Source organism: Podarcis bocagei (assembly GCF_964188305.1).
Source record: "Podarcis bocagei genome assembly, chromosome: 8".
Classification (NCBI taxonomy): domain Eukaryota; kingdom Metazoa; phylum Chordata; class Lepidosauria; order Squamata; family Lacertidae; genus Podarcis; species Podarcis bocagei.
This window is the reverse complement of record NC_138133.1, coordinates 7,209,908-7,237,859: the sequence shown is the minus strand read 5'-3', so window position 1 is coordinate 7,237,859 and position 27,952 is coordinate 7,209,908. Positions and strand designations below refer to the sequence as shown.

At 42.6% G+C, this 27,952-nt stretch overlaps 1 protein-coding gene across 1 annotated transcript; it reads right to left on the bottom strand.

Annotated features, from left to right (window-relative positions):
* Nucleotides 1–649: 649 nt before the first annotated feature.
* LOC308593242 (uncharacterized protein) lies at nucleotides 650–27,569 on the bottom strand. Its single transcript, XM_081205354.1, has 7 exons — nucleotides 27,460–27,569; nucleotides 24,782–24,959; nucleotides 18,817–18,896; nucleotides 16,605–17,423; nucleotides 11,943–12,123; nucleotides 9,826–9,973; nucleotides 650–1,466 (listed from the first exon to the last, which is right to left on the bottom strand). The coding sequence occupies exons 2-7, from the start codon at nucleotides 24,872–24,874 to the stop codon at nucleotides 1,162–1,164; spliced, it is 1,626 nt and encodes a 541-aa protein (XP_081061480.1). The 5' UTR covers nucleotides 24,875–24,959; nucleotides 27,460–27,569; the 3' UTR covers nucleotides 650–1,161.
* Between the last annotated feature and the right edge of the window lie 383 nt (nucleotides 27,570–27,952).

Sequence of the window (27,952 nt, the reverse complement as noted above, 5' to 3'; positions counted from 1 at the left end):
ACTACATTAAGACTTGCAGGCTTACAAGTGGTGGTGGTGGTGAGCCGCCTTCCTTTTTGTGTTTGCAGGAAGTAAGGATGGAGAAACCTGTAGAACTGGTGCCTAAGTGGACCAGAACTGGTTCCTAAGTGGATTCGATCAGGGAGGCTCACGGCCCAGATTTTTTTTTCATTTTGGAATGTGCAGCCCTGCAGGTCTCATAATAAGAGGGTGGTCTGCGGACTCCAGTGCTGCCTCTAGCAGTTTTTCCTTTTAGAAGTTTGCTTCTCCAAAATAAGAGCTCCAGAAGTCTTCCAGATGCTCACAGCTTAGAACAGCTCCTGTGATGGGGTTTTGACATTGTGTGCACTCAACAGAGCAAGTCTCCTTCTGAAGAGATGGAACCTGTTGACGCTCCAGCACCAGGAGGGGACTGTACTGGGCAGGGGGAGGGGGCTGCCGCATGGAAAAACTGGGACAGCCAAACTTTCCCCCCTCCCTCTCAGAGCAACAGAAAGCCACCAAGTCCTGCTGCTCTCTATTCTACTCAAAACACACCACAGTATGAAGCCACCACACGAGGTGCTCTACGCTGCGAGTGGCTGGAAGATTTCTGGAGTTTTGCAAAAGGGCTTTTTGGGGGAACAGATTTGAGGCTGGAGCCCTCAGACAGCTTTTTAAGTACTTTTATTTCTCGAACAGAGATTTTAAAGGATGGGGTGGACTTAGTTGCATCCCCGAGTAGTCTGTAAAGGGTCTGTCCATCCCTTGCAAGGAAGTTTTTCTTTTTACGCAGCTGGGAAGCATTTAGACATATCATTTATAGATGAAGATGGCATGCTTTAGCTCCTAGAGGTCGCTTTTGGTTGTTTCACGCAGTAATGGTTGCTTCATCAGTTCTTACATGGCCCTGGAATAGCGGAGGATGGTTTTTTTGGGGGGGACGGGGGAAGTAGGCTCCAAAAACTGACAATTCTTTACAGAAGACAAGGACATTTCACCTCATTTACAAATCTTGCAATCAATCCTGTATTTCTTTCAGGTCAGTTTGAGATTTGCAACCCTGGTAATGTGTTTATTAAGTGCAAAAGAAAAAAAGCTGCACCAGCTCAGCCTCTGCTGATTTTGAGCTGCTGAGCAGGGTAAACAATGCTGGTGCAGATCTTCATGGAGGGAAATATGCTAGATATGAAGAATGTTTGCCCTGGAGTCTTCAGGCTCTGTATAATGTAAACTGCTCATTTCTGCATGATGACTCGCAAGCATATCTGTATTTTCAAGATTTGGTTCAATAAGCACGGGTTTTTCAAATATGTTCTTTTTGCTTGTTTCTGGACAGTTCTGAACATATATAACACGGTTGTAAGCCTTAAGTCTTTTCCAAAGCTGTATGTAGACTTTGCACTGAACATACATGAACAAAATTCCTCCAGTGAAACCAATAGCTACCACTACTAGTTTAGTCCAAAATGGCCACTCTAGAATACCTAAAGGAAAGAAGATAAGAGGAAGTTTAAAGGGCTGGCACAGTGAGTCTCTGTTAACAAAAGATATAACCCACCAAAATGTTTAAATTCAAGGTTCTCTAGACTATGGGAACAGATTTATTGTAAGAGCTAAAAACATTGTGCAAACACGTAAGAGAAACTGCATTAAAACTGATAAAGAAAATTGTATATATATATACACATTTGGCATAAATTCACTCAGCTTCTGCTATTTCTAAAGAGCAACAAAACATATATCCCACCCTTCTCCCAAAGGGGCCTAGGGCAGCCCTAGTAAGCCAGTTAAAATGTATAAGGCGGAATCAAATACCTGGTGGAAGTGTCAAGAGAAGGAAGGCACTTTTTTCAAATGTGGTGGCCATGTAACATAGCAAAAGTCTTCTGGGAAATGATTTATAAAGAGTTGGAAAGAAACGTTGAAAATAACTTTTGTTAAAAAACCAGAAGCTTTCCTTTTAGGTGTAATCAGTAGAGAGGCACCAAAAGAATAGGAAATATATATATTTATGTATGCTACTACAGCTGCCCGAATGGTATATACCCAAAGATGGAAAGAAGCAGTTCCAATGAAAGACAATTGACAACTAAAACTGATGGGATACGCAGAGATCGCAAAAGTTACCGGAAGAATTATAGATCAGGATGAGAGACATTTTTTTAACGGAATGGGGAAAGTATGCTGAATATATGAAGACCAACTTTAAGCAATTAAAAATGTTAGCAGGATTGACATAAACACGTGCAGCAAGAAATATTTAAAAGGGAACATAAAAAATAAATTTGTAAATAGGTTTGAATTGGTTATGCAGTAAGAAAATGATATAAAATAAGGAACTGCAGAGAGAGGGGAGGGAAGTTGAAGAAAATGTAGGATGAATTTGTTGAGATTTATTTTTTGTTGTTAATACATTGTAAAATGCAAAAATGCAAAATAAAGTACACAAGTACAAAAAATAGAAAAGATAATAATTAAAAAGTAATTAAATACTAATAGAATTCTAAAAATAAATAAAAAGACCCATGAAAAATACAGGTAACAAGAAGTAGTCTCTTCTTAATGAAGGCAGATTGTGCCAAGATCCACTTCCTCTTTGCATGTGCAATGAGACCACATTTGTTGCACTATCTCCTGCTGAGCAAAGTTGAAGGAATCAGACAGTTTAGCACTTAGCATTTATTTCAAACTTTAAGCGTTAATCATAATTACTTGAATCAAGCTAATCTCATAAGTTATAGTTTGGAATCAGTTTGTTGCAACTGACCATAGTTAAGATTTGCTGCATTTCAGATTCAAGGCATTACACAGTCACCGTGACTAACAGTTACAGATAGGTAGCCGTGTTGGTCTGCCATAGTCAAAGTAAAAAAATTCCTTCCAGTAGCACCTTAAAGACCAACTAAGTTAGTTCTTGGTATGAGCTTTCGTGTGCATGCACACTTCTTCAGATACACTGAAACAGAAGTTGCCAGACCCTTCTATATAGTGAGAAGGTGGGGAGGGGTATTACTCAGAAGGGTGGTGGGAATGGGAGATTGGCAGATAGCTGAGATGAGCCTGTTGACGACTCTTAACGACTGCAATAGGTCTTACAGGAAAAGGCAAGGGGTGAAAAATGGCTTAGTCATGTATAATGAGATAAGAATCCAATGTCTTTGTTCAGACCACCTTCTCACTATATAGAAGGGTCTGGCAACTTCTGTTTCAGTGTATCTGAAGAAGTGTGCATGCACACGAAAGCTCATACCAAGAACTAACTTAGTTGGTCTTTAAGGTGCTACTGGAAGGAATTTTTTTACTTTGACCGTGACTAACAATCATTGATAGCCTTTTCCTCCATGCATTTGTCTAATCCTTTTATAAAGCCATCCAAGCTGATGGTCAGAGGGCCAGCTGAACTGAGCCTCTTGGTAACAACTCATTATTGCAAACCAGAATCAACTCATCCTTTTGCCAGACTCGACTCCAAGAATAGCTGTAAAAAAGAACTACAGTACAAATGCTGTAAAAGCTGGGCCAGCCTGCTGGTGAAGAGTGTCTTTAGCGGACATCAAGGAAGATTTAGCTGCTGACATGACCGTGGCCTGTTGCATCTTCCACATCATCTGTGAGATGGAGGAGGACATTCTTCTGCAGAATCATCTCAACCTCTCTGGGCAGGGAGCAAAAGAAGATGACGAAGTCGTGCTTGCAGGCTGGGAACTAGTGACTGGTACAGTCACTGTTCAGAGATTTCCCTCATATGCTAGGTATCTGGGTTTCCAGCAGAGATATTTCACAAATCCGTTCACCACAGGTCAGGCACCTTTTGGGGCTTCTAGACCATTTTCTAAAAACTTTATGGAGACGCGGACAGGTATCTTGTAGCAAGATATTATTTTGTTCCAGAGAACTGGGAGGAAAGGATTCTGGGAAATGGCAGCAGGCCTCTGTGGAGTGGAGTGCGCTAGAACTGAGGGAAGTTTTGGAAGTGTGTTTGGCAGCAGTGGTTGCATCTTCTGTTGTGTTTCTGCTGCCAGCCAATGGTAAATGAAGTGGTGATGTGGTAAGGCAGCACCAGTCTTGGACTGCTACAAAGGCTTGTGGGGTATCAGAGGAGTACAAACAAAAGAGGCAGTGGCAACAGGAATTTTCATTACCATAAATATCCTGCTATTGGGAGAGTAAGGAAGGTGTTCCTTCTTATGCTTTGCATCTGCCTCTCACGCCAACAAGAGGCAGGGTCATCTTCCACTTTCGACTCCTCTGACTGGAGATGCTACCATCCAGCTAGACCAGACTAATCCTCTAAAATCTCTTAAGATTAACAAGACTTCTCAAGGCCTTAAGCTTTGTTTTTCAAAGTGTACCACTATACAAAGGCCTTCCAGGTGTTCCCATTGATTTTCTCCTCAAAGCAAAGAGGGCTTCAAAAACTGTGTGATTATCCAAGTTACTGCAGTCAGATATTTTCAGCCTCTGTGCCAGTGGTTCTCAACCTGTGGGTCCCCAGATGTTATTGGACTACAACTCCCATCATCCCTGACCACTGGTAATGCTGGCTAGGAATGATGGGAGTTGTAGTCCAATAACATCTGGGGACCCACAGGTTGAGAAACACTGCTCTACGCAGTCAAGGCATATTTAGAGTTGAAGAAAGAGGACTAGTCCTTGTGAAAGCAAATCCACCCTTTCCAGTAGATTGCAATGTGTCTTGACTGTTATTTCTCTTGCAGCTTGTGTGAATTAAAGTTCAAAGGCTTTATTCATGCAGGATGAGTGGAAATGCAAGAAAGTTGCATGCATCTTGTCTGAAGAGAAGAACAAACTGGCTCAGCTGTTAGGAGTGGAGTAAACTTAAACAAAGACGACATGCAAGTGCTGACATGCAAGTGCTGTACAATACAGTGGCCTCTGCTGGTTTAAAGTAACACATGCACTGACTATGAATTTAGAAGAAGGAAATGGATTTGCTTTCCTCCAACAATTTCTACCAGATCTAGGAACCACAGGCTCCTTGACTACTGATGCATAATCAGAATGATCTCTGCTGCTAGTTTGAGTTACTTCAACACCCTGAAAAAGCATACGCAAGTCCCATTGGCCATTGTTCTTCCAGGATGTTTACGTCCTCTTCTCTGGGATGCTGGTACCTTGACATGAATCTCTGTATCTGTCAGTTTGCTTGCATTGCAAACAGATGCCTCACTGGTTTTCTGAAGCACTGCATAATCTGTGGGTGAAGGACTAGTCCAGACGCTCAGTCAATCTACCATCAGATGTACCTGCTGTCACAGGGCCAAATGCCTTTCTGTCCAGTTGAAAGTTCTGCTGGCTTTTTGGTGGAGGGAATGGGACTGGACATATACCTTCACTGGTATTTGACAAATACCTTCACTGAAGTATGGTCTACATGTATGTGTGCACATGACGACCCTTGTTATGGATTAGACATGATCTCAGCACCAGCTTGATTGCTCAGTCAATTTATACTTTTGCTCACCTCCTGACTGTTCCATACACCCTTTGCCGCTTGGCCTAACATACGGGCCCCAGAGCCAGAGGATTCACATCTGGAGTAATTACAATCCATCAGTGTATTGCAAGACTGAACCCTTCAGAGAGCCTCTGATCCAGTCATCACATCACTGATTCCTTTAGTGTGCTGGACGCTAGTACTGAAATGCTGAAATGTTGGCTGTGTTTATGATCTGCAGTCGGTAAGGCAATAGGATGCTCTGCAAGGACCACATGCGAACAAAATGTCAACACCAGACTAATCGGAACTATAATTTCCCCGTCTTCTCTTCTGACAAATGCATGAAGTAAGATGAAATGTCCAGCTGAATTCTTGGGTGCTCCAGGTTCTGAACTGGCATCACAGTGCTCTCATTTGCCACAAATCTGAGATTCTATGGCTGACATCAATTAATCTTAAAATATCCACCCTGATGTGTTGCTTCTTTAGGAATTTGTATGAAACACTTCAGATTCAGAATTTGGGGGAGAGACTGAACAAACTCCTAAGTGCCCCTGGTCCTGTGGAACCGTGTCTTAGTGGTTTTTATATCCAACGTTGTGCTCTCCAGTTGTTGCTGGACTCAAACTCCCATCAGTCCCGTCCAGCATGGCCGGTGGTCAGGGAAGATGGAGTCCAGCAACATCTGGAGGGCACTAAACTGACGATTCCTGCAGTAGAGGAGAAACTGCTTGTAGCATCAGACATTTTTCTTTGAGCCTGAACTTTGCCAAATGGCCACAAAGCCCTGATGAGTCATGCAGCTGTGGTGAGCTGCTTATGCTATGTTGCAACGGACGGGAGATGGTGAAGTTCAGGAAACCATTTCTCTTTGTCCTTCTCTCTTATTCCTCCCTTCCTAATCTCATCATCTCTTGTCCTTTCAACCCTTGTGCTATCCAAAGCAGAGTCATGTGCCAAGCATTCCCCCCAATCCTGCCATGGTGCATTTTGGCTTCCACAGTAACTCATAAAAGACAAAATCTGCCTCCATGTATTGCTGTCTCTGTTACAGGAACTGTTTAAACTAATGGTCTGGGCAATAAGAGTTTGGGTAGCCTGTCTATTTGTACAATCAAACATCTTTTTTATCTATTAGGTCTTCAAGCCCTAAAGCCATTCTACTCACTGTCTGCCATTAGTGTAGATTCTATATTCTATATTCATTTATATTGACTGTTGTTGGTTCTTTTCTAATTCTGGCCAGTAAGCAGAACAATACTGGCATTTTAAAATGGGTAGTAACATAATACAATACTGTAACTACAAAATCACCTCCCAATTAAAGATACCCCAAGATCTAGGTGTGAACAACTACAAGCAGATCCATTAACAGTGTGCACTTACACTGAATAGTGGCTCCACAGCTCCATTCCAAGAGGTGTGGGGGTTGGCAGGATGGGAGTGGGGCAAAGCAGCTGCTCACAGAGCCAAATAGCAGGAATGCCATGGCCCTTTCCCTCCTTTGGTGGCCCGGACCAGCCACAAAGTTCAAAGGCCAGTAGCGGGGCAAGAGGGGGAGTCAGCAGGCCGTTTCAGAAGTGACAGGTAGAGGTGAGGAAGAGGACAGAGGAAAGAGAAAAAAGAAAACCAGCAACAGAAAGTCTTGTAAGCGCTATGTAGTGGGCTTTTAGGAGCCCAACAAAGACCTGCCTGGGAGTATAGAAGTACATCCCTCCAGAGGGGTCTGGGGTGAAAGCTGCCTTTGGCTCCTCTGGGAGTAAGGGGCAAGCCTGGAGATTTCAAAATACCTTTCTTACTTTTCCAGAGAAGAAATCAATGCTCAGCAAAATAAGCCAGCAACAAACTATAAGCTCAACAAACTACAGTTAAGTTAAGGTCAAGTATTACATCTGAAATAGGAATTCTTTATTGGAAGACACAAGATCTACCCACTTTGGAAGAATGGCAGATGAAAGTGATGGACTACATGGAATTGGCGGAAATGACTGGTAGAATCCGAGACCAGGGAGAAGAGTCGGTGGAAGAAGATTGGAAGAAATTTAAAGATTATTTACAGAAATATTGCAAAATTAATGAATGTTAGAATGATGTTTGATTGAAGTTAAGTGGTTTCTAGCTGTAATGATATAAAAGAATATGGAAAATTGGATTTCTAAACAGGTAAAAATTTAATGTTACAATATATTAAGATTAAAGATCAGGATAATAAGGAGGGAAAGAAATTGCTGAATTAATTAATTGAATTGGAACACAAAAAAGGGAGGTATGAGGAGGTCAGGGAAACAAGGATATGAATGTAAGATATGGAAAGATTGATTTTTTATATTTTTTTCCTTTTTTCTGTAAGTATACTTACTTTTTTATTCTGTATCTTTCTTGTATTTTTATTTTTGTCTTTTACCTTTGTATTTTTTGTTTTTATGTAATTCCTCTTTCTGAAACTTTAATAAATATTTTATATATAAAAAAATGAAATAGGAATTCTTACATATTTTCAGAATACTCTGCATTCAAACTCCAGTTCAATCCCCACTCGCATTTCCAACTCTCCTATGGGAAAATGTACAGAAGGCAGGCATCTCTAATATTGGAGCCAGTGTGGTGTAGTAGTTAAGAGCTGTAGACTCGTAATCTGGTGAACCAGGTTCGCTTCCCTGCTCCTCCACATGCAGCTGCTGGGTGACCTTGGGCTAGTCACACTTCTCTGAAGTCTCTCAGCCCCACTCACCTCACAGAGTGTTTGTTGTGGGGGAGGAAGGGAAAGGAGAATGTTAGCCGCTTTGAGACGCCTTCGGGTAGTGATAAAGCGGGATATCAAATCCAAACTCCTCTTCTTATGACATTTTTACCAGACTATGTCTAAGCAGCTGAGAGGACCTGTGTACTATCTTTTCTCCTAACAACTTTGCACCAGGCTTAGATGGCTTAGAGGTGTGTGGATTGGGAGATGGCATTCCTCTGCCCAGCTCCAAGGGTCTGCGGTCAGCTGGCATCTGTAAAATGATGGCAGCGTCCCACCTGGCATGGGGCTTCTCCTTCCACCCACCAAATAAACATGCAGGCAGGTGAAAGCTCCATGAAGCAGAAAGCTCTCCAAGGGTCTGTTGGCCCTGCTACTGCCTTGTCTGATTGCTCCATTAGAGGCACAGGCACCTGCCTGCCTTGCCCACTTTCCTCCCTAGTCTCCATGTGTGGCCAGGCTGCGGTTAGAGCAGTGACTCCACTCCTCCACAAAGCCCTGTTGGCCGAGGGGGTGCTGTGTCCATGAGAATGGCCTTCACACTGAGTGGGAATTCCAAACTGGGATTCATCACCTCACTATGCTGGCTCCCACTACTTGAGACTTTCTATTTTTCATCTGAAGTCCTATGCTTTTTGCAGCATTTGTAGAATACGTACAGCCCTGAACAATAACCAATGTGAATGCTTACAAGTGCAAAGTAAGGGGATTCAAAAGGTGAACTGATGCTGGCCTAGAAAAAGCCTTTGCAGAAGAAATGATTTTGAGGCTTATCCCCATTTTAGGTATAGGAACCAGCAGATAAACAAAAAGGAGGCCGAGTGGCCGACAAAAATCTGTGAGAGTCAAGGAAGGAAGGGAGTACATGGAGGCGTACAATAAGAATGTGACGCAAGAATGGGATTTTGGATTTTATATGTAAGAAAGACAAAGAAAATGGACAAAGTAGCAGCACAATGAAGAAGAACAGGCAAGCATCCGTGTTCCTCACAGAAATACAGACAGAGGTGACATAATGGAAGATTAAGCAAGTAAAATATGGCAATATGTGCTAAGGGAAAGGCCCCAGTTCCCCAATTTCTGTCTCATTATCACAGCTTGCACATTGCCATGATCAGAAATGGAGAAGAGCACTGCTTATCCTCCTTCTCCAAAGCTGTCATGGCTTCCTTGCCCCACACAGGGAACGACTAATTAACACGCATCCAAAAGACGTGATTGCACACAGGCATCGTGCCAAACCCAGAAGTGACCTGGCAACATCACTCAACACGTCACTAAAAGGGCGTAAGAGGGCACACTAATACATGCTCCACCGATGCGCACGGGGGCCGGGAGCAGAACTCCCACACGAAATGGTGGTTGGCTGTGCCTACTGACCACAGGTCTTAGTCCACAATGTTTTGGGTTTTTTTGCAAAAAGCATAAGCATAAGCTTTTTATTTCCCCTGCAATACTTTTTACCTCCAGATAAGTTCTGTATGATGGCACATAAAACAGAGGTATAATTAGATTAGCAAAGAGCGTAAAAACAAAAAGGTTCCGTTGCCTTTTATGTTGCTATAACATTCCCTTGGAGCAAAACAGGCAAGTATTTTTTGTCTGCCCGTTTTCTGTTGAAAAAAGCAAAGTAACATACCAGTGGACTCCCCCTGTTTAATCTCTTCAGCAGTTCGGTCGATGAGGACATAGAGAGACCACACCACACAAGTGATAGCAATTACATGGAAAGTCACAGAGCACATGATCTTCCTTCGCTCACTGGCTGTCATCTGCAGCTTCTCCCACTAGGAAGAAATCCAGAAAGCAGAACAAGTGGTGAGATCATAAAAGGAATGCCAGAACACGGCAGAAGAGGCAAGTTGTATTTACTGGAGACAGAAACTAATTTTTATTTCACTTTAAAAGTGCTGTTCCCTGCTTAGCAGGTGATCTGAGCAGCTTATAGACACCCTCTAGCCATGGCACATTACTTACTATCCACATCCTTGACAGGCCAACTCAGAATTATTTGATACCATAAACATATTAGTCCAGATTTTTCTCTCCATCACTTATATAAATTTAACGACCTCAGCTATGTTGAAAATATTATGAAGTTGCTCCACTAGGTCAAGTTAAATGTTCAAAAAGCTGTTCCCACCGGATACATTTTATGGCCACATTTTCTTGCACTGGAGTGACCACAGAGTTTCCCCTATATGGCCAACAGCAGCTGCCCTCTCTCTGGTGTCTTGCATTAAAGAATGCACGCATATTAGTTTCTGTCTAGGAAGGGGCATGGTATAGGTAGGAAAGGCCTTCTCTCCTCTCTTCCCCATTCCTTCAGACACCTTTATTTCCTGTCACCCTCTCAACTCCTGACATCTCCTCCCCACACTTCTCCCTCCCGCCACAGTTTGAGAGAGGGAGAGAAGGAAAAGAAATAGGAGATTACAAAGGCACCTCTGCTGGGCAACGGAACTCAGCTAGTGCTTAACCATGCTACGCAGGGCTGCCTCTGAAGATGCTTTAGAAACTTCAGCTGGTGCAGAATTTGGTGGCATGAAATGGCTCAGGAGCGCAATAACTCCAGGACCATCTCTCGCCATACGAACTGACAAAGACACTGAGGTCATCATCTAAGGCCCTTCTTTGTGTGCACCTTCTGTGAGAGATCCGGAGGGTGGCAACATGAGAACGGGCCTTTTCTAGGGTGGTTCCCTGCCTGTGGATTGCTCTCCCCAGGGGGACTCGCCTGGTGCCTTCGTTACGTATCTTTACGCGCCAGACAGAAACTATCCTCTTCCCCCAGCCCTCTGGCTAATTAAACCATCTATGGTCTTTTATGCTACAATGGGGGTTATTGTTTTGTTTGATACTACATTACATATTTTTGTTTTTATACTGTAAACTGCCCTGAGATGAAAGGTGGCATATAAATTTAATAAAGAATGATAAAATAATAAAACCCAACAAAAGAGCTATTTCCTGTGACTCTAACCTATTATACCAACCATATCAAATAGAGTTTTAAGGTATTGAGAGGACATTGCCGATATCATATTTACATCAATCCCACAAGGGTTGCATCATTCTTGTTTTTAATTACCTCAATAGTCTGTGCAATGGTTCACTGTTTATAACCCATGGCTGTTTTTTCTATATTGCCCTGAGGGGAGACCTCAAGCCAAGACAGCAACACACACACCCCTCTCTCCCAGACAACAGGGATGCAGCCTGCGCAACAGGTCAAAGAGTCTCTCTCATGCTTATACACAAGCACACACCTCTGGCATGCCCACTAGTGCTGCTGCACGTGCAACAGCAGTTCCTTTTGCAGAAGTAGTGACAGCCCCTCTCTCACTCCATCCCCACAGGAGCACCTTTCTCATGCACCCTTCCCTGAAACTACTCTCAGACCCCTTCAGGTTTCCCTCCTGCCTTCCGACAGCACCTCTCTCCCCTCCCCTCGCACACAGTGTCACCTCACAGTCGCGTGTAGTGTTTGGGTGTACACTCAGTTTCAGCAGCACCTCAAACATATTTCTTTGCACAGGGAGCAGCACATCTTTGAAAGCCGCATGGACACTCTCTGGCTGTGACCCCTCCCGACCCCGGCATAGATACCGCACAGCTCTCTGCTATTTTCACTTGAACAAAGAAAACTACTTCAGATACCTGTAATGTGTGCTGCTTAAATGTGTGTGAAGTGGCCCTTTGAGGTAATGAGGAAATCTACAATTTACACGATTCAAAGCCATTCATTGCACCTACTTTTCTTAAAGGTTTCAATTTGGTCTCCATGATAAATTCATATTTGCAGAGTTCACAGCAGCGGGTGTCGGAGCTCTTGATCCACTGCTGCAGGCAAGCCTGATGCACGAAATTAAGGCTCCCTGTGCAGTGACAGGGAGTGATTAGAGGGCTCTCATCATCTCCTTCACAATGGCATATCCTATGTCAGGAGCAAAGCAAGTTGTTAGGGGGAAGATCTGTGAACCAAACCAAGAAAGCACAGGCCCAATTCACACGTAATACTTTGTCAAGACATGGCTTAGCACAAGTGAGCAAAGAGGTGGGCTCCTGCAGGAAAGATTGCACGCATTGCATTCCTTCCCAGGTCCGCTGCTGCTGTTGCACTACGTGGGGCTAAGCCCTTGTTTTGGCTAGTTTAACATTCAACTTGGCCCAGATTGTCTTCCACTGTCTGTTACACCTATGACTGTGTGTGTGCCCAAGGTGCAATGAGCCCAAGGCTCTCTGGGAACACTTGTTGCCAGACTGGAAAAGCTAAGAGGCAAAGAGACTGGTGGATGAGGCCTTCAGGGATGTTATAGCTGTGTCCCACTCTGAGGATGATAGCTCCCCTACTGTCAGGGAGGAGAGCATTGCTCCGAGGAAGAGGGAAGCATTCACTTAGAAAGGACCATTCCGGGGGGTGGGAGCGGCTATCCTCTATTCTGAGGATACTTCTCCAGGGGGTGGAGGAATCGTGGGAGTAAGAACTTATAGATAGGAGGGTGTGTGATAGACACAGGGTAAATTGTCTGCTGGGCGCAAAGGTAGCTGATGTTGCTCGCCACCCAGATAGCCTGGAGAGGAGTCAGTGTTTATGGTGCATGTTGGCAGCAATGACAGGGGATGCTAAAAAAAGAAGAATTTGAGAACACTGCTAAACAAAAAACAAAACGTAGCACCAACAACATTAAGTTCTTTAAATACATTAGCAGGAGAATGTCTAGGGAGGTGATCAGACCCTTGGATGATAAGGAATCCATAGGTGTGCTAAAGGAGCATAAGGGAACTGCACAGAAGCCGAATGAATTATTTGCATCAGTCTTCAAAATGTAAGATACAGGGCAGAATCCCTGGTGCCTGAATGAACTTTTGCAGGAGGGAAGTATGAGGAACTGAGGCGCAGTGACAAGAGATGAAGTCACAATCTTCGCTCCAGGAATTTGCACATTTGCTCAATCACGCTACACCATGTCTTGACTTAACATTACATGTGAAGCAATATGGAAGGGGTTATATACATTGAAGATCATGCATGGCTAGCCAGTACAGATCTCCAAAGGACTGCAAGGACGATTTCTGTTCAGATACAGTAATACAAATATGCTATATACACATAACACTACGTAAGCACAAGACACAGTTTTGTCTTTCTAGCTTTTCTAAAGCTCAAGAGGTGGGATAAATAAAGCCAAGAAAAGAACTGGTAACAAAGAGAGGGTGGGCAAAATAATTATAATACTTCATCTTTCTACAGGGACATTAATATCTTACTTACTGCACTACTTACCAGGACATAATACACCTTTAAATAAGTTAGGCATGTGTTTATGGGGTATGTTTTCATGTATGTTCTTTCCCTTGCACAAAGCCTCCAATGCTTTCCACTCAAACTTTTAAAGTATAGACACCATCTTATTCTTTATAAACTGCTATTATATTCCTACAACATTGTACCTTTAGTCTTCTCAAAGTATATTAGTCTTTAATATCCTCAATGTAATATGGATCAATTGTAAATGAGCGAGGAATGAATGCTGCTTGGCTTAGAAAAATTCGCTCTACTACTAGGAAAGAAGCAACAGGCAATGTTAGTTCATCATGTTTGGTATTCCAACACAACAAAACTGGCTGAAGATGCCCAAGTCTGAAAGGCCTCGTCTGTCAACTGTAAGAAACAGCACTCACTCAGTCAGGCTCCTGTATGTGTGACCTCAGGCCAAAATAACACACCAAGATTAGTGGCGCACCTACATTCTGGGGGCCCCTGAAGCTTGAACTGATATGGGGGTTCCCTTTGCAATCAGCAATGAAGTCTGGGTAACCACTGCTAACTTCTTCAGTGGCTTTGTTCCATGACAGATCACCAGTTTTGTTTTAGTTACATCTCACATTTTGATTACAATTGCTGTACTCACATGTCAAAGTCACTGGTGTGAACAAAATTTTCCTATGCTTTATCATTTTTGAGTATCAGCTCAGCTGGTAGAGCACGAGGCTCTTAATCTCAGTATCATGGCTTTGAGTCCCACAGGTGATGAAATATTCCTGCACTGCAGGAGCTTGGCCTAGATGATCTTTGTGGTCCCTTCCAACTATTCTATGATGGGGGGGGGATGAAAATTAGGGGAAATTAGGGAAACGTTATATACATGCAGGATCCCCCTTTTAAAGCAAGATTTTTAATCCCGGTGCTTCTGGGATTAAGGGCATTGAAGATTAAGCGTCATTAATTTCCTAGTAGATTCGCCCCTGTATCTGATCACTGATGTTATGGGACTAAGGCCTCTCTGACCATGTGCTGGCAACCTGTGATCAAGTGTGTCAAAGAAGGGGGTGTGAGCAACTGATCCCCTAGGGAACAGTGCAAAAGCCTGGGCAGAAGCAGAACCTTTTGGGACAAAATGAGCGGCAAGAACTCCTCATCCACCTTGAGCAGCATGATGCTGCTGACACCACAGCTCCACTCCTGCCTCCTCCTTTCACACTCCTAATCAGGCCACCTAGCAGTTAGAGCACTCGTGCTACAGAGCATGTGTGAATGTGTGTAACGTATGCTGTGCTATGTGTATGTGAGCACTACACTCAATAAATGCAATGTTGTCGTCCCCCAACTCCACCCACTTACAAGACTCTTACTTAAATTGTTTCAGGAAATAGATTGACAGTATGCCCAGCTACAACATGCTTATTCAGACAGAGCAAATAAAGTCCTCTAGTTTTGGGGAATCGGTTAATTGAAAGTGCGACTGAATTCTACAATGGCACAGCCAAAGTGGCTTGCTGGGTGGGGCAAGGCCACCATGCTAGTTTCTTGGCATGTGGGTCACTTTTGCTTACCAAGAGGGAAACAGCGGGTTTTGCCAGGGAGAAGGGCAGGACAAAAAAAAAAGGCGCTTATTGGCACAGACAGACGTGTGGATGAGTCCTCAATGTAGCCATGATACCATGCCAAATGACAGGTCATAGGCCAGGAGAGATTCATGCACAGTAAAGTTACTATTTATGTTTGGTGTCATAGGAAGTATAAAAAACAGAATGATCTCTCTACCGGTGGGGATCCAAGAAGATCTCCCTCCACAACAGTTCTATTAGGTAGACTGGCTCTCTGTCCAGAAGTACTGGAATAAAGGGGGGGGGGGAACGGATTGTCCTAAAATCTAAATTGTTACATACTGAAGGATTCAGTGATATTTGTTGGTTGCCTTTGAAGGAATAAAGAAGGAAGGGAGGAAGGGTTGGATTTGTTGGAACTTTGTACAAAGTGACCATATCCACTTCCCCTTTTCCCAAGATCTCCAATATTTCTTTATTGCCTCCAGAGACAGATTGATGGGGACACATGCAGTCAAGAAGGAATTCGCTTTTTGTGCCAGCCTTTTTCTCTCTCCTTCAACACCTGAGGCTATTTGGAGAAAGGAAAAAGAAGTGCAATTACCGTATTTTTCGCTCTATAACATGCACCCGACCATAACACGCACGTAGTTTTTAGAGGAGGAAAATCCGCAGGCATGCCACCCGTAGGCATTCCCTCCATAACACGCATAGACATTTCCCCTTACTTTTTAGGAGGAAAAAAGTGAGTGTTATGGTGCAAAAAATACGGTACCTGTCTCCAACTTCTTTTCTTAAATAGGCTTCAGACAGCTGGTCATGCAGCCCAACCTTTCTCTAAGGAATACACCAAATGTTGTGCTGACTGTAGGACTGGAATAACTCCTCCAGTTCACCTTGTTTCAGCAAACAACGCGAGCGCTATTCCAGAAGCCCATCCTGGGGGTTGGAAAGGTGGCTGAAGCTCTGCTCTGGTTGCCATCACAAGTGGTGTTTTTTAAAAGAACTTCTGGTGCCACGCTAAACATGCCTAAATGTCTCTCCCCCCATTCCAAGTTAAACTCGTTCACCCCAACCAACCAGATTAGATTACCATGTCACGTGGGAACAAGTGAATTTTGAGGGGAGATTTCAGATAAGCCTTAGTAAGTCTTTGACTATGTGGCTAGGATCCCAAGATCCATTTATGGAGAAATTTTGTATATATCTAACTCAGTCCGGTTGAGTTCAATGGAACTCACTCCTAGGTAAGTGGGTGCAGGATTGCAGCCACCTCATTTCTACGTTATTTCATTCTTTAAGTTCACCTTCGTCTTTCACACAAGTAGCCCATTTTCTTTTGCTATTTATGGCTTCACCTGGGTATTTATGGGGTTTACCTTGGCCACTCAATTGATTTGGTTTTTCAAAGAGTTTACTAACTCAAGAGGAAGTTATGCTAAAAGGAAAGATCAGTAAGCTGGGAGAGCAGCATGGTCTTAAAATTGCATGTGCTGAAGCAAGCAAGAGTGGAAACACAAGGGACAGAGTAGACTACAACAGAGTTGGGAGGGTTTAGAAGAAAAAGACGGTGCTTTGTAAACCGACCTGCAGGCATCCCCAGATACAGACACAGGGGAAAGCGGGGGGGACATTTCTGACAAGGGGGAAGGGCAATCTAGGTCACTATCCTTTTCAACCGAACAGAGTGGTGCTCGTAGCTCTGTAATTTTCAGCCTCACAGAGGAACTGTCCTCAAAGACATCGTCATCTCCCATGTCATCTGAACAGAAACCTGTGCTCTCTACCACCACACTGGATGATTTCTTTGGTTGCAGGCAGCTTGAGTTGTTATCCAATTCATGACTGCTGGCGCTGGAGCTACGAGAAGAGAAAAGGTAGTGCAGCAACTTTTTGCTCCGGGATGTTTCACCTTCACACTTCTCCTCCAGGAGAGGGATGTGTACTGCACTAGCCCCAGAAGTGCCAGAGTAATTGGTGGAAAGAGTCTGGAAATAAGAGAGTTTGGAGCTACTGAAATTAAAGGGCCTGAGGTTGAATGTTTTCTTCTCCTTGTGATAAAATGTGTTAAGCTTTAAACACTGCTCCTGGGCTTGTGAGAGTTTGCCTTCTGAACAGGTTCGTTCTGCGTAGTGAAAGCTCTTGAATGCACTCTGAGCCTTCTGGTCCATATCACTGAGAGACTTGGAGAATTTCAGAGACTGGATAGCTTTTCCATTCTTAGACTTGAGAACATGGCCACAATCATGCCCATGGAGCTTTTTCTTGGAAGCCTGCACCATATCCTGACAGATTACTGTCACAGTGGCCCCTTGAGTCAGAGAATTCTGGGAGACAGGATTTTTCAAGACAACAGCAGATTGCACTGGACTGTGATGACAACATTCAGAACACACTGCACTGGAACTGCATGCAGAACAGTGGAATAAAAGCACAGAAAGTAAAAACAATTATAAAAAGAATGCATACAATTACGTGAAGAAATGACAATTTCAGCTAGTGTGGGAATGACAAATAGCAAGCAGAACAGAAGTGGCAAACAGTAGCATTAAACAGACAAATCAATATGATGCCATGTGTGCCATGCCAATTTCCTTTAAGCGATGTGGACATGCCATTCAAAGCACAGCATGTGTGGGCAGGGACTGCTGAACCCTCCAAAAGTACTCTTAACAACTGTTCTCCTGGTGAAGCTCCAAGATCAGAAACAACCCCCACCGGAGGGAAAGCAGCTGAGGATAATGGCTTTATTTAATTTATTTATCAAGGTTCTTGGGGAAGTTTAGAGTAAAAAATTAAACTGTAAGAAAGAAGTAAAATACAAACATGAAGTCTAAATCAGAATAAAACCAGCAACAGCATAAACCAACAGCAGCAGGTAACAGTAGTGCAAAGCATATGCACTAGTCCTGGGGACGAAAAACATCTGATCCTACCTGGCCCTGAGTTGTAAGGTAGCACACTTCAGAGAAGGATTGTCCCGTAGGGTCACCAAGTAACCTTCAAAGACCAGCAGCTGCAACAGCAGCAACAGAAACACCTAAAGCTTGGAGTAGGCATTTTCCATCACTGTCCTCCAGAGCAGGGAGAGCCAACTTGATGTCCACCAGAAGTTATTGGACTACCACTCCCATCATCCCTACCCATGTCCCTGCTGACTGGTACTGATGGAGCTGTAGCCCAACAACATCAGAAGGGCACCACATTGGCATCTCTTGCCCTAGAGTTTTGTAAGTCACCACAAGCTTTTAAAGAAATCTTATTACTGCTTTATTTATGTATATTATGTTAGCCATCGTGGAGGCCTGATGTGTGGCAAATATTGTAAATAAAAATATATGTAATATAAATAGGGAATCTATTTAAAGAGAAAAAGGGAAGAAGCTGTTCCGTGCTTTTACCTTGAATTCTGGCCTGAACACTCCATTCATTATGCTTTTATATTCCACAGGTGGGAAGTCTTTTTTCTGATTTATAGGAAATTGGCATGACATGCAATGTAACACACTAATTGTGCCGCCTTAACAACAACTTCAGCCCTTAATAGTATACTCCAAGACTGCTAACTTTCCTGTGTATGTTTTGCTTGGAAAGGCACTTCTGTTGTTGCTTTTCTGTATTTTCATTTTGAGAACACTAGACAAATGGCTGCATATTGGAGGAGTCAGGTGTCTGAGATTCTTGCTTTGCACTGTAATCCATGCATCTCATCTCTGACAACATGAGAATGTTTGTGAATAGCCATCATGTGCAAAACTGAAAGTAATGTTTTACTGCAACAACACAACCAGTACTTTACCTGCATATATCCTGACTGGTTGGTGTAACAGATGTTTGACAGAAGATGCGAGGAGCAGAAACAGAGGTTAACCCACCAGCCTGCAAGAAAAATAACACGTATGTTTTCATGTAAGTGTGTTTCACACAACAGGATTCTCTTTCTAACTACAATACACGATAATTGTTACACTCAGAGAGAACATTATCCAGAGCAGTACACATGGGTGTAGAGAGAGGAAAAAGGTAGCGGTCAGTTTACATCTTCATAAACAGCCATCCGATTACTGGTGGAGCCTCTTCTCTTTCCCTTCCTAGTTTTGATAATGAGAATGGAATGAGTGATTTGACATGAGAAAATAATACAATTAAAGGAGCCAGAATAGCCTATAATTTATTGTATGCATTTGCTTCCTATGGCAACCTTCTCCAATACCCAGTGCAGATGTTCTATTTTGATGACCAATTTTGTTCAGCATCCAAAAACAGTCCTCTTGCCTTTTTAGTTTTTTAACAACATGAATTATATTTACTGCTGCACTGTTGTATGAAAGCACTGCTTAAAGTTGACTGTGATTAAGTGGTATACAAATTGTTAAAACAAAATTAAAGAAGTCTTGTCAGTAGACCCATTTAATAATCTGCGATCCATTTCCTAATTACATAGTTCAATCTCTTGGCCAAATAGCCAGATTTTAAGATACTGGCTGAGCCGAGCTATTGATCTGAAAGTGTAAGATGTTTCCCCTTGTTTACCTACAGCTATAAGGTTTGATATACTTCAAGTCTCTGGGAAATCTTATAGCATTTAACAAATGTCCCAATAAAGGATTTAAAACAACAACAACAACCACCCTACAATGTTTCCATTCTGCCCTCTCCTTCTGCAATTTCACATACTAAAATGCTGAACTTCTAACAAAAAATTGTAACTTGTCCCTAAGATAAAGCCTCATATCTGAGGATAGAAAAGCAGTTAATGTGAGATTTTTTTTTTTTAAGGAATCCTGCAGATCCTGGAAATCACAGGCCAGTTATTTTAATGTCTGGTCCATAGAAGAATAAACCCTGTTGAAGCAGAACCTGCGTGGCTTCTGCAAGGGCAAGTAATGTCTCACTAATCAATTAAAGGTCTCTGAGAGTGTCAACAAGCATATAGTTAGTAGTGACCTAGTTGACATAATGGACTTGGGTTTTCAGCGAAGCACCTTGTGAAAATCTCTTGAGTAAGCTTTGCAGCCATGGAGTAAGAGGACCTCTTGTGGATCAGGAACTGGTTAAGCAACAGGAAGCAGAGATCTGAATAAATGGACAGTGTTCCAATGGAGGGATGTGAAACATGAAGTCCCTCAAGAATTAGTACTAGGCCCCATGCTTTCTAACTTGCCCATATCTAGAGTTAGGGATGAGCAGTGAGGTGGCCAGGTTTGCTAATACTAATCTTTTTAGGGTGGCTAAAACAAAAAAAAGATTGTGAAGAGCTCCAAAGGGAACTCTCCAAACTGAGTGAAATGCAGTACAGTGGTACCTCAGTTTAAGAACAGTCCTGTTTACGAATTATTCGGTTTACAAACTCCACAAAACCAGAAGTAGTGTTCTGGTTTGCGAACTTTACCTCGTCTATGAACGTAAGCCAAATGGTTGAAGGGCACCAGTGGCGGGAGGCCTCATTAGGGAAAGCGTGTCTCAGTTTAAAAATGGTTTCGGTTTAAGAACAGACTTCTGAAATGTATTAAGTTTATAAACCGAGGCACCACTGTATAAAAAATTCAGCATCAACAAGTGTAAAGTGATGTACATTGGGACAATACCCCCCCCCCCCAATTCTCTTGGCAGTGACTGACTGGGGACAAGATCTTGAGGTCATAATGAAGATGTTGACCCAGTGTACAGAAACTTTGAGAAAGGTGAAGTCCATCACTAGGAATGAAACTGAAAATAAAACTGCCAATATCATAATCCTCCCGCAGAGGACCTTAAGGTCCATGAATAACCATAGTTTAGAGGTCCCGGGCCCTAAGGAAGTCAGGCTATCCTCCACCCGGGCCAGGGCCTTTTCAGTGATGGCTCCGACCTGGTGGAATGCTCTGTCCCATGAAACTAGGGCCCTTCAGGATTTAACCTCCTTCTGTCGGGCTTGTAAGACAGAGCTATTTTACCTGGCCTTTAATTTGAATTCAGACTGATCTTTTATTTCCCTTCTCTTCCTCCCCCCTCCCCTTTTATGAAGATCACCCACTCTGAGACCCCACAGCTAATTCTCCCCTGGCCTCCTCGCTGGCCCAAGTAGGACCAATTCAACCAGCTAGCCCTGGGGATTATCTAATTGATTTTTGAATTTTATTGTTATTCATGTTTTTATACTGCATTTTATGCTGCTTTTATAATTAAGTGTTTTAAAGTGTTTTAAATTTGTTGTTAGCCGCCCTGAGCCCGGTTTTTGAACCGGGAAGGGCGGGGTATAAATAAATAAATAAATAAATAAATAATAATAATAATAATAATAATAATAATAATTATGCTGTTATGCAAAGCTATGGTGCAGCCACATTTGGAATAGTTTGTACAGTTCTGTTTGCCTCACCTCCAAAAGGATATTGTAGAGCTGAAAAGAGCAACCACAATTATCAAGGAGATGGAGCAATGAGGAAAGATTACAACATCTGGAGCTTCTTACGTTTAGAGAAAAGGAGAGTAAGAAGCAACATGACAGAAGTGTATAAAATGATGCATAGAGAGTAGAAAGTAGATAAGGGAAAGTTCCCCCCCTCTCACACAACACTAGCACTCAGGGACAGCCCATGAAGCTGAATGTCTGAATATTCAGAATAGGTAAGAAAATCCTTCTTCATACAGTGCACACTTAAACTATGGAACTGCCTCCCCCCAGGAGCAGTGATGGCCACCAACGTGGATGGCTCTAAAAGAGGACAGGACAAATTCATGGAGAAGAGGGCTATCAATGGATACGCTCTGCCTCCATGGTGATGCTTCTGATTCCCAGTTGCTAGAAACTGTATTGGGGGTGGGGTGGGGGTGCTCTTGTGTTAATAATAATAATAATAATAATAATAATAATAATAATAATAATAATAATTTATTTGTACCCCACCCATCTGGCTGGGTTTCCCCAGCCACTCTGGGCAGCTCCCAATAAAGACCAAAAATACACTAAGATGTCACACATTAAAAACTTCCCTAAACAGGGCTGCCTTCATATGTCTTCTGAAAGTCAGGTAGTTGTTGTTTATCTCTTTGACATCTGATGGGATGGCGTTCCACAGGGAGGGCACCACTACCAAGAAGGCCCTCTGCCTGGTTCCCTGTAGCTTTGCTTCTTGCAATGAAGGAACCACCAGAAGGCCCTCGGCGCTGGACCTCAGCGTCCGGGCAGAACGATGGGTCCTGCTTGTAGGTTTCCCAAGGCATATGACTGGCACTCTGAGAACAGAATGCTGGACTAGATGGGTCACTGCTCTGATTCAGCATGCTCTTCCTATGTTCTTAAGATTTGATTTTTTAATAGTCTACTTTAATATTTCTGCTGATACAGGTTCTTGTAACCTCTTCTTCTGAGTATTGAACAACGTCTTACCTTTGCTACAAAATTTCTAATCTTGTCTGCCAATAAATTTTCTAGAGCATAGAATCTGCTGTTAAAATTAAGAAATCCCCCTGCTATTTCCTAAGTTATTGGCTACATTTTTTGCAGTGATGGAATGAGATCATTTTGCTTCTTTTTCAGTAAAATAACAAGCAGTTTGTCTGCCTTCTCTACCTTCTTCATTTCTCAAATGTTTTTAGTTTAGTGAAATGCAGCACCTTCCCCATCTGAGTACAATTTAGCACTTTTAATGGTTTCCTTGCTCTTTTCAGTTTTTTTAATTACTATTATAAACTTCTCTAAAATACATGATTGCATGCTCCCTCTGCAAGAATCTAATTTGGGAGGTGAGCTGAAAAACCTTATGGCTCAATAATGGCCACTGACTGGTGGTAAGGTATATCAGAAGCAGTACCGTGATTTTGGAGATGGCTCTTCCCAATACTTGGACTAAAAACTCCAAGGTCAAAACCTCTCCAACCTTATAGCCCTCCCAGTCTCAAATTCATACTGCCTTCCAAACTGCACACTCAGGGCAGGTGAAAATGGAATGTGCTGTGCAGAGTGGGGCGCCGTTCCAGTACAGAGTATCTTTTGCATCATTCGCTCAAGGACATTTCCACCCACAATCCCCAAAGTCTAAATTATCTAAACTATCTTACTTTTAAAAGACATCTGAAGGCAGGCATGTTTGAGGAAGTCTTTAATGTTTAATGCTGTATCATGTTTTTAATATTTGGTTGGGAGCCGCCCAGAGTGGCTGGGGAAACCCAGCTAGATGGGTGGGGTATGTATGTATGTATGTATGTATGTATGTATGTATAAATAAATAAATAAATAAATAAAAAATAAAATCATCATCATCATGTAGGCAGACATAACCAAATACAACCTGAACTGCAAAACATCCCTTTCAGCAGCGCCCTGTGCAACGCCAAAATTCGGCACGCACCCAACCTCTCGCTCTCCGCGCCCAGAGCAACTGAACCAGTCACACTCTCCTAAATCCACCTCTGCAACAAGTCTCTGACATGTGCCCAAAATAAATGACAGCTCTCGGGATACAGTGGTACCTCGGGTTATATACGCTTCAGGTTACATACACTTCAGGTTACAGACTCCACTGACCCAGAAATAGTACCTTGGGGTAAAGAACTTTGCTTCAGGATGAGAACAGAAATCGTGTTCTGGCGGCTTGACAGCAGCAGGAGGCCCCAGTAGCTAAAGTGATGCTTCAGGTTAAGAACAGTTTCAGGTCAAGAACGAACCTCCGGAACGAATTAAGTACTTAGCCTGAGGTACCACTGTACTTCAAACCTCCAGAGCCAGCCACCACACAGCCCACCCAACAAATGACCCAAGTAAGGAATCTCAACCCCCAGGGAAAATGGCTATCTAGGAGCCCAGAACTCAGAGAGGGCACACAGCATGCCCCATGAGAGAAGGGGGGTGGAGAGGGCACTTTGCTCCTCCAAGATGTGTCCCAAAACACACAGATAATCCCAGTCTGTTTGAGAACGCCCCCCTGATAGAAACAGCAGCACCTGTCATAATGTTGGAATTCATGTACACATGGCAAGACCCAAACTCAGCCCGTCCTTGGCATGCCTACTGCAAAGTCTGTGCTGTTCACTTCAGAGGTACTTCTTCCTTTGGCAGCACAAATACCTTCCTTCAACAACCCAAGTGCTCAGTGCATTGTGGACACCAATTCCCATTTCTTCTCCCCATCGGAGTAATCGAGAACCCAGAGTATTGGCAGCCTAAGGTAACACAACTGTCATCATTCCACTTTCCCTCTCCAGCTACCAATGTTCATGATGTGGCAGGATCAAGACCCTTCTGCTGATCAGTTCACTACTGATATTGCTCTCACAGAACCAGGCCCATGCATGCTTATGCAGAAGAATAGGAGCCCCCCAATAAAATATGTGAGGGAGCCCCCAAAAAAACTTGATGGGCGTTGTTGAGGGTGTGAACAACCCATATAGTCCACATACTACCTAATGATATACAGCCGTAGTATGACACCACATGACCACAAAATATATTAAATTACTTAATTATGAATAAGAGTTAAAAACCTATCCACAAAGATGTGGCTAAACTCATCCGTGACAAATAGTAATGAAACTCTAACATCCCCAGAGGCACAGATAAAGATTCAAAACTCATGAATACTAAGAGCCAGCATGGATTTCTCAAAAAGAAGTAATGAGAAACAAATCTTATTCTCACCCACCTCCCTTTTTAAAAATACTGTTGTCATTTTTCACACAGAATGGTTATTGACATAAGCATACACAAAATTCAGTAAGAATGATAAGCGTAGAGACCTCAAATCTCCTAAACAAAAGAAAAATAAAGAAGTATTACACAATACCTGTTCTTTCTCTTTCACCTTGTTCTTAGAGACTCTGGAAAAAGTTACATCCCGGGCTGGAATCACAGAGATTTGATGCAATGGCATATTCATCACACCACCAATATAGAATTGGCCCTCTCTTGTAGATGACGTTCTGGATATTAAGTGCACTATCTGCCTTTGCTAAGCCATACACCTAAAAAATAAATATCATGGGGTGAATTAGCAGAAAACTGATGAGAAAATTATTTTCAATATTGTATTTATATGCCACCCAGTAACAAAAGTTTCATGGGTGTTTTACAAGTAAAAGTACATGAAAATAAAATATAACGCAGAATAAAACCAGTATACCATTGCAGAGATAACAGGTCTCTATAACAATAAATTTTCAGCACCCTCAGCAAACTAGTTTGAAAAAAATAAAAATTAAAAAACATGAGGGTAGCCATGACCAATCAATTGGTATAAAATAATGCAGTTCTGTACGGTATACACATATTTGGTGTAAAATATTACGTTTCCTAATTGGCTACATTTATGGAACTAGTTATTTCTTTTGACACCTCACTTTCCTTATCTCAGCCTAATAATTCCCATTTATGGAATGCTCTCCTCAGAGAGGCTCGTCCGGCACCTTCATTAAGTACCTTTAGGCACCAGGTGAAAATGTTTCTCTATAACCTGGCCTTTGGGTGATTAATATTCTATGGCCTTTTAAATGTTTTTGTGGGAGGGTGTTATTGGTTTGTTCTTTTAATTCTGTATGTTGTGTCCTCATTTTGTATTTTTATGTTGTGAGCTACCCTGTGATTTTTGGATGAATGGTGGTATACAAATTTAATAAATAAAATAAAATAACTGTCAGAACTTCTCCATAATTTAACACTGCCATCTCTTGCCTATGCCATTAAACCAGGCTGCACAGCGGAGGCACACCATCTCTAGCCCTTTCGAGAACTGCACTGCTCCTTCTCAGCCCCCCTTGAGGCCACATGTCAGCGGTGAATGTGGCCCAAGAAGACCACATATGCACACATCCACAAGAGAATGCACTGCACATCAAAGCACACATTCAAATGCAGACCTGAGACCCACAAACCAGCAAAAAGCCTGCCCACCCCACTCTTCAGCTGATCAAAGAATTAATTGTGGCATGGGGTTAATCATCATCAGGATCACAGGTAAAGGAAGAGTTGACCAGCTGAAGAAGAGTTATATGCATATTGCCTAAGTTTATGACCTGCCAACAACTAGTCCTGGAAAGGCTACGGCAATGAAAGCAGGAGTAGGCAAGTTTTATTTTCCATTGGGACCTGGATTCTCTTGGAAGTAATCTGTCAGCAGCAAGTGGACGATAAATGCTGGTGGTTGTGGTCAGAGGGACTTCACTCTCTTTTCTCTCACAGCCCTCTTTTTCCTGGTACATAACACAGGATAATGGGAGCGAGGAGGAAAGTTAAACCTGTCCCCTCCCTGTGATTCCCTCCCCTCACTGCCCCATGCTACTCAAGGTACCTGGGGAACAAGTGAGTGTGGGGAAAAGGAGGCTGAACTGCAAAAAGGGTTTATCTTGCAGGAGAGGAGAGGGGAGAGTGTTCCTTAATTGGGATGCCATCACTGAGAAGGACATCTGGTAGGTCATGGATCCTCTGTCCTCATTGCATAAAAGTATCACCCAGAGGGGCTCCCCAATCCCATGCAGAATAGAAAATGGGTTCCAAGCCACTCAGGCTTTGCATATCAAAATGAATATACTGAATTGGGCTCCATGATGAATAGGCATGGAGTACAGATATTTAAGGACATGGTCATGAAAGGTAAAGAATATCAGAATATCAGATGCTACATATTCCACTAGCTGCAGCCTCCAAACCATTTTCAAAGGTAGCCCCTCATAAAGACAGCAGAAACAGGAGCATAGTTGACTGTGACCAGGCAATTCCTGGCCCAAAATGGCTGGAGCTAACAAACCCACTTGAATTGGAAAAAGGCACTCCACATCACCCAGACCCCCTTAGGTCACAAATCACCGTAGAATCCATCAGTACCCCAAAGACTACACACCAAAACAAGCTGTCTTCCTATTTGCTGGATCTAGGAACTAAGCCACAGCGCTTCCGTATTGTCAGGATTCAGTTTCAATATTTTGTATAAACACATCAAAACAAAACAAAAAACAGACTTGAGTGCTATTTCTATGTTACCTGCCAGCTTCAACTGGCCTTTTACATGGAAACTGGAAAATTTTAATGCCTATATCATAGTAGCAAAAGACATTAAGTCAGCTGCTAAAATTAATTTGGACCCCATTATTATCAGTTCTAAGTATTTTATTTTATAAAATATTTTATAAAATAACTAAATATTCTATTTCCCCTCATGAGACATAAAAACATGAAAATGAATATGCCACACTTTTAACATGTTTGTGCCTCCAATTCATATTCTGCAATCCTTTTTCAACAGAATAACCAACTATTGTACTTAGACCATTTATTTGGACCAGGAACCTGACACTATATTGCAAAGAAAAACTCCAATTACAGTGAATAGTTGAGAGAATTAACCTGCTGTGTTTCAGCATCTATCACAACCTCATAGCTGGTGGAAGTGAGACAAGGGGAGCAGGGCAGCCACTGGGTATCTCTGAGGTCAAAGTGCCTCAAGAAACCCAAACCCAAACCCATTCTTACCTGACATGATGGCAAGCCAGGGCAACCACACCTTTGAATCTTACTTCTGCACAGTCTCCCAAATGGGAAAATCAAATTCCAAATGGGCAAAAATAGTCCTTGCCGTGAGCCTAGGCAGAAAGAGAAGTTGAGAAAATAAATCACAAGTAAACGAGTAAACTTTATGATCACTTGAGAACCTCAAGTCCAAGTCCTGACTCTCACTATGTGCAACATGTTCAGTTGCAATGCTGAATTAGGAAGGTCTTCAGCTCAGATGCACTCCGTGTGTTAAAGGTTACAGAGCACACTAGACTCCTCTGAGACACCATAAATCAGCCTGGAAGTCCAAGCAGCATGAAGCTAGGGATTCTTTGTGCTATAAGATAGGGAGCTGCCCTACAATGTTCCCTTTCCAAAAGTATACTATATAAGCATGACTATTAATATGTGCAAAAGCATTAGTGAACTCTTGGGAGTGGATTCCAGTGGGACTCTAAACTCCAACCAAATT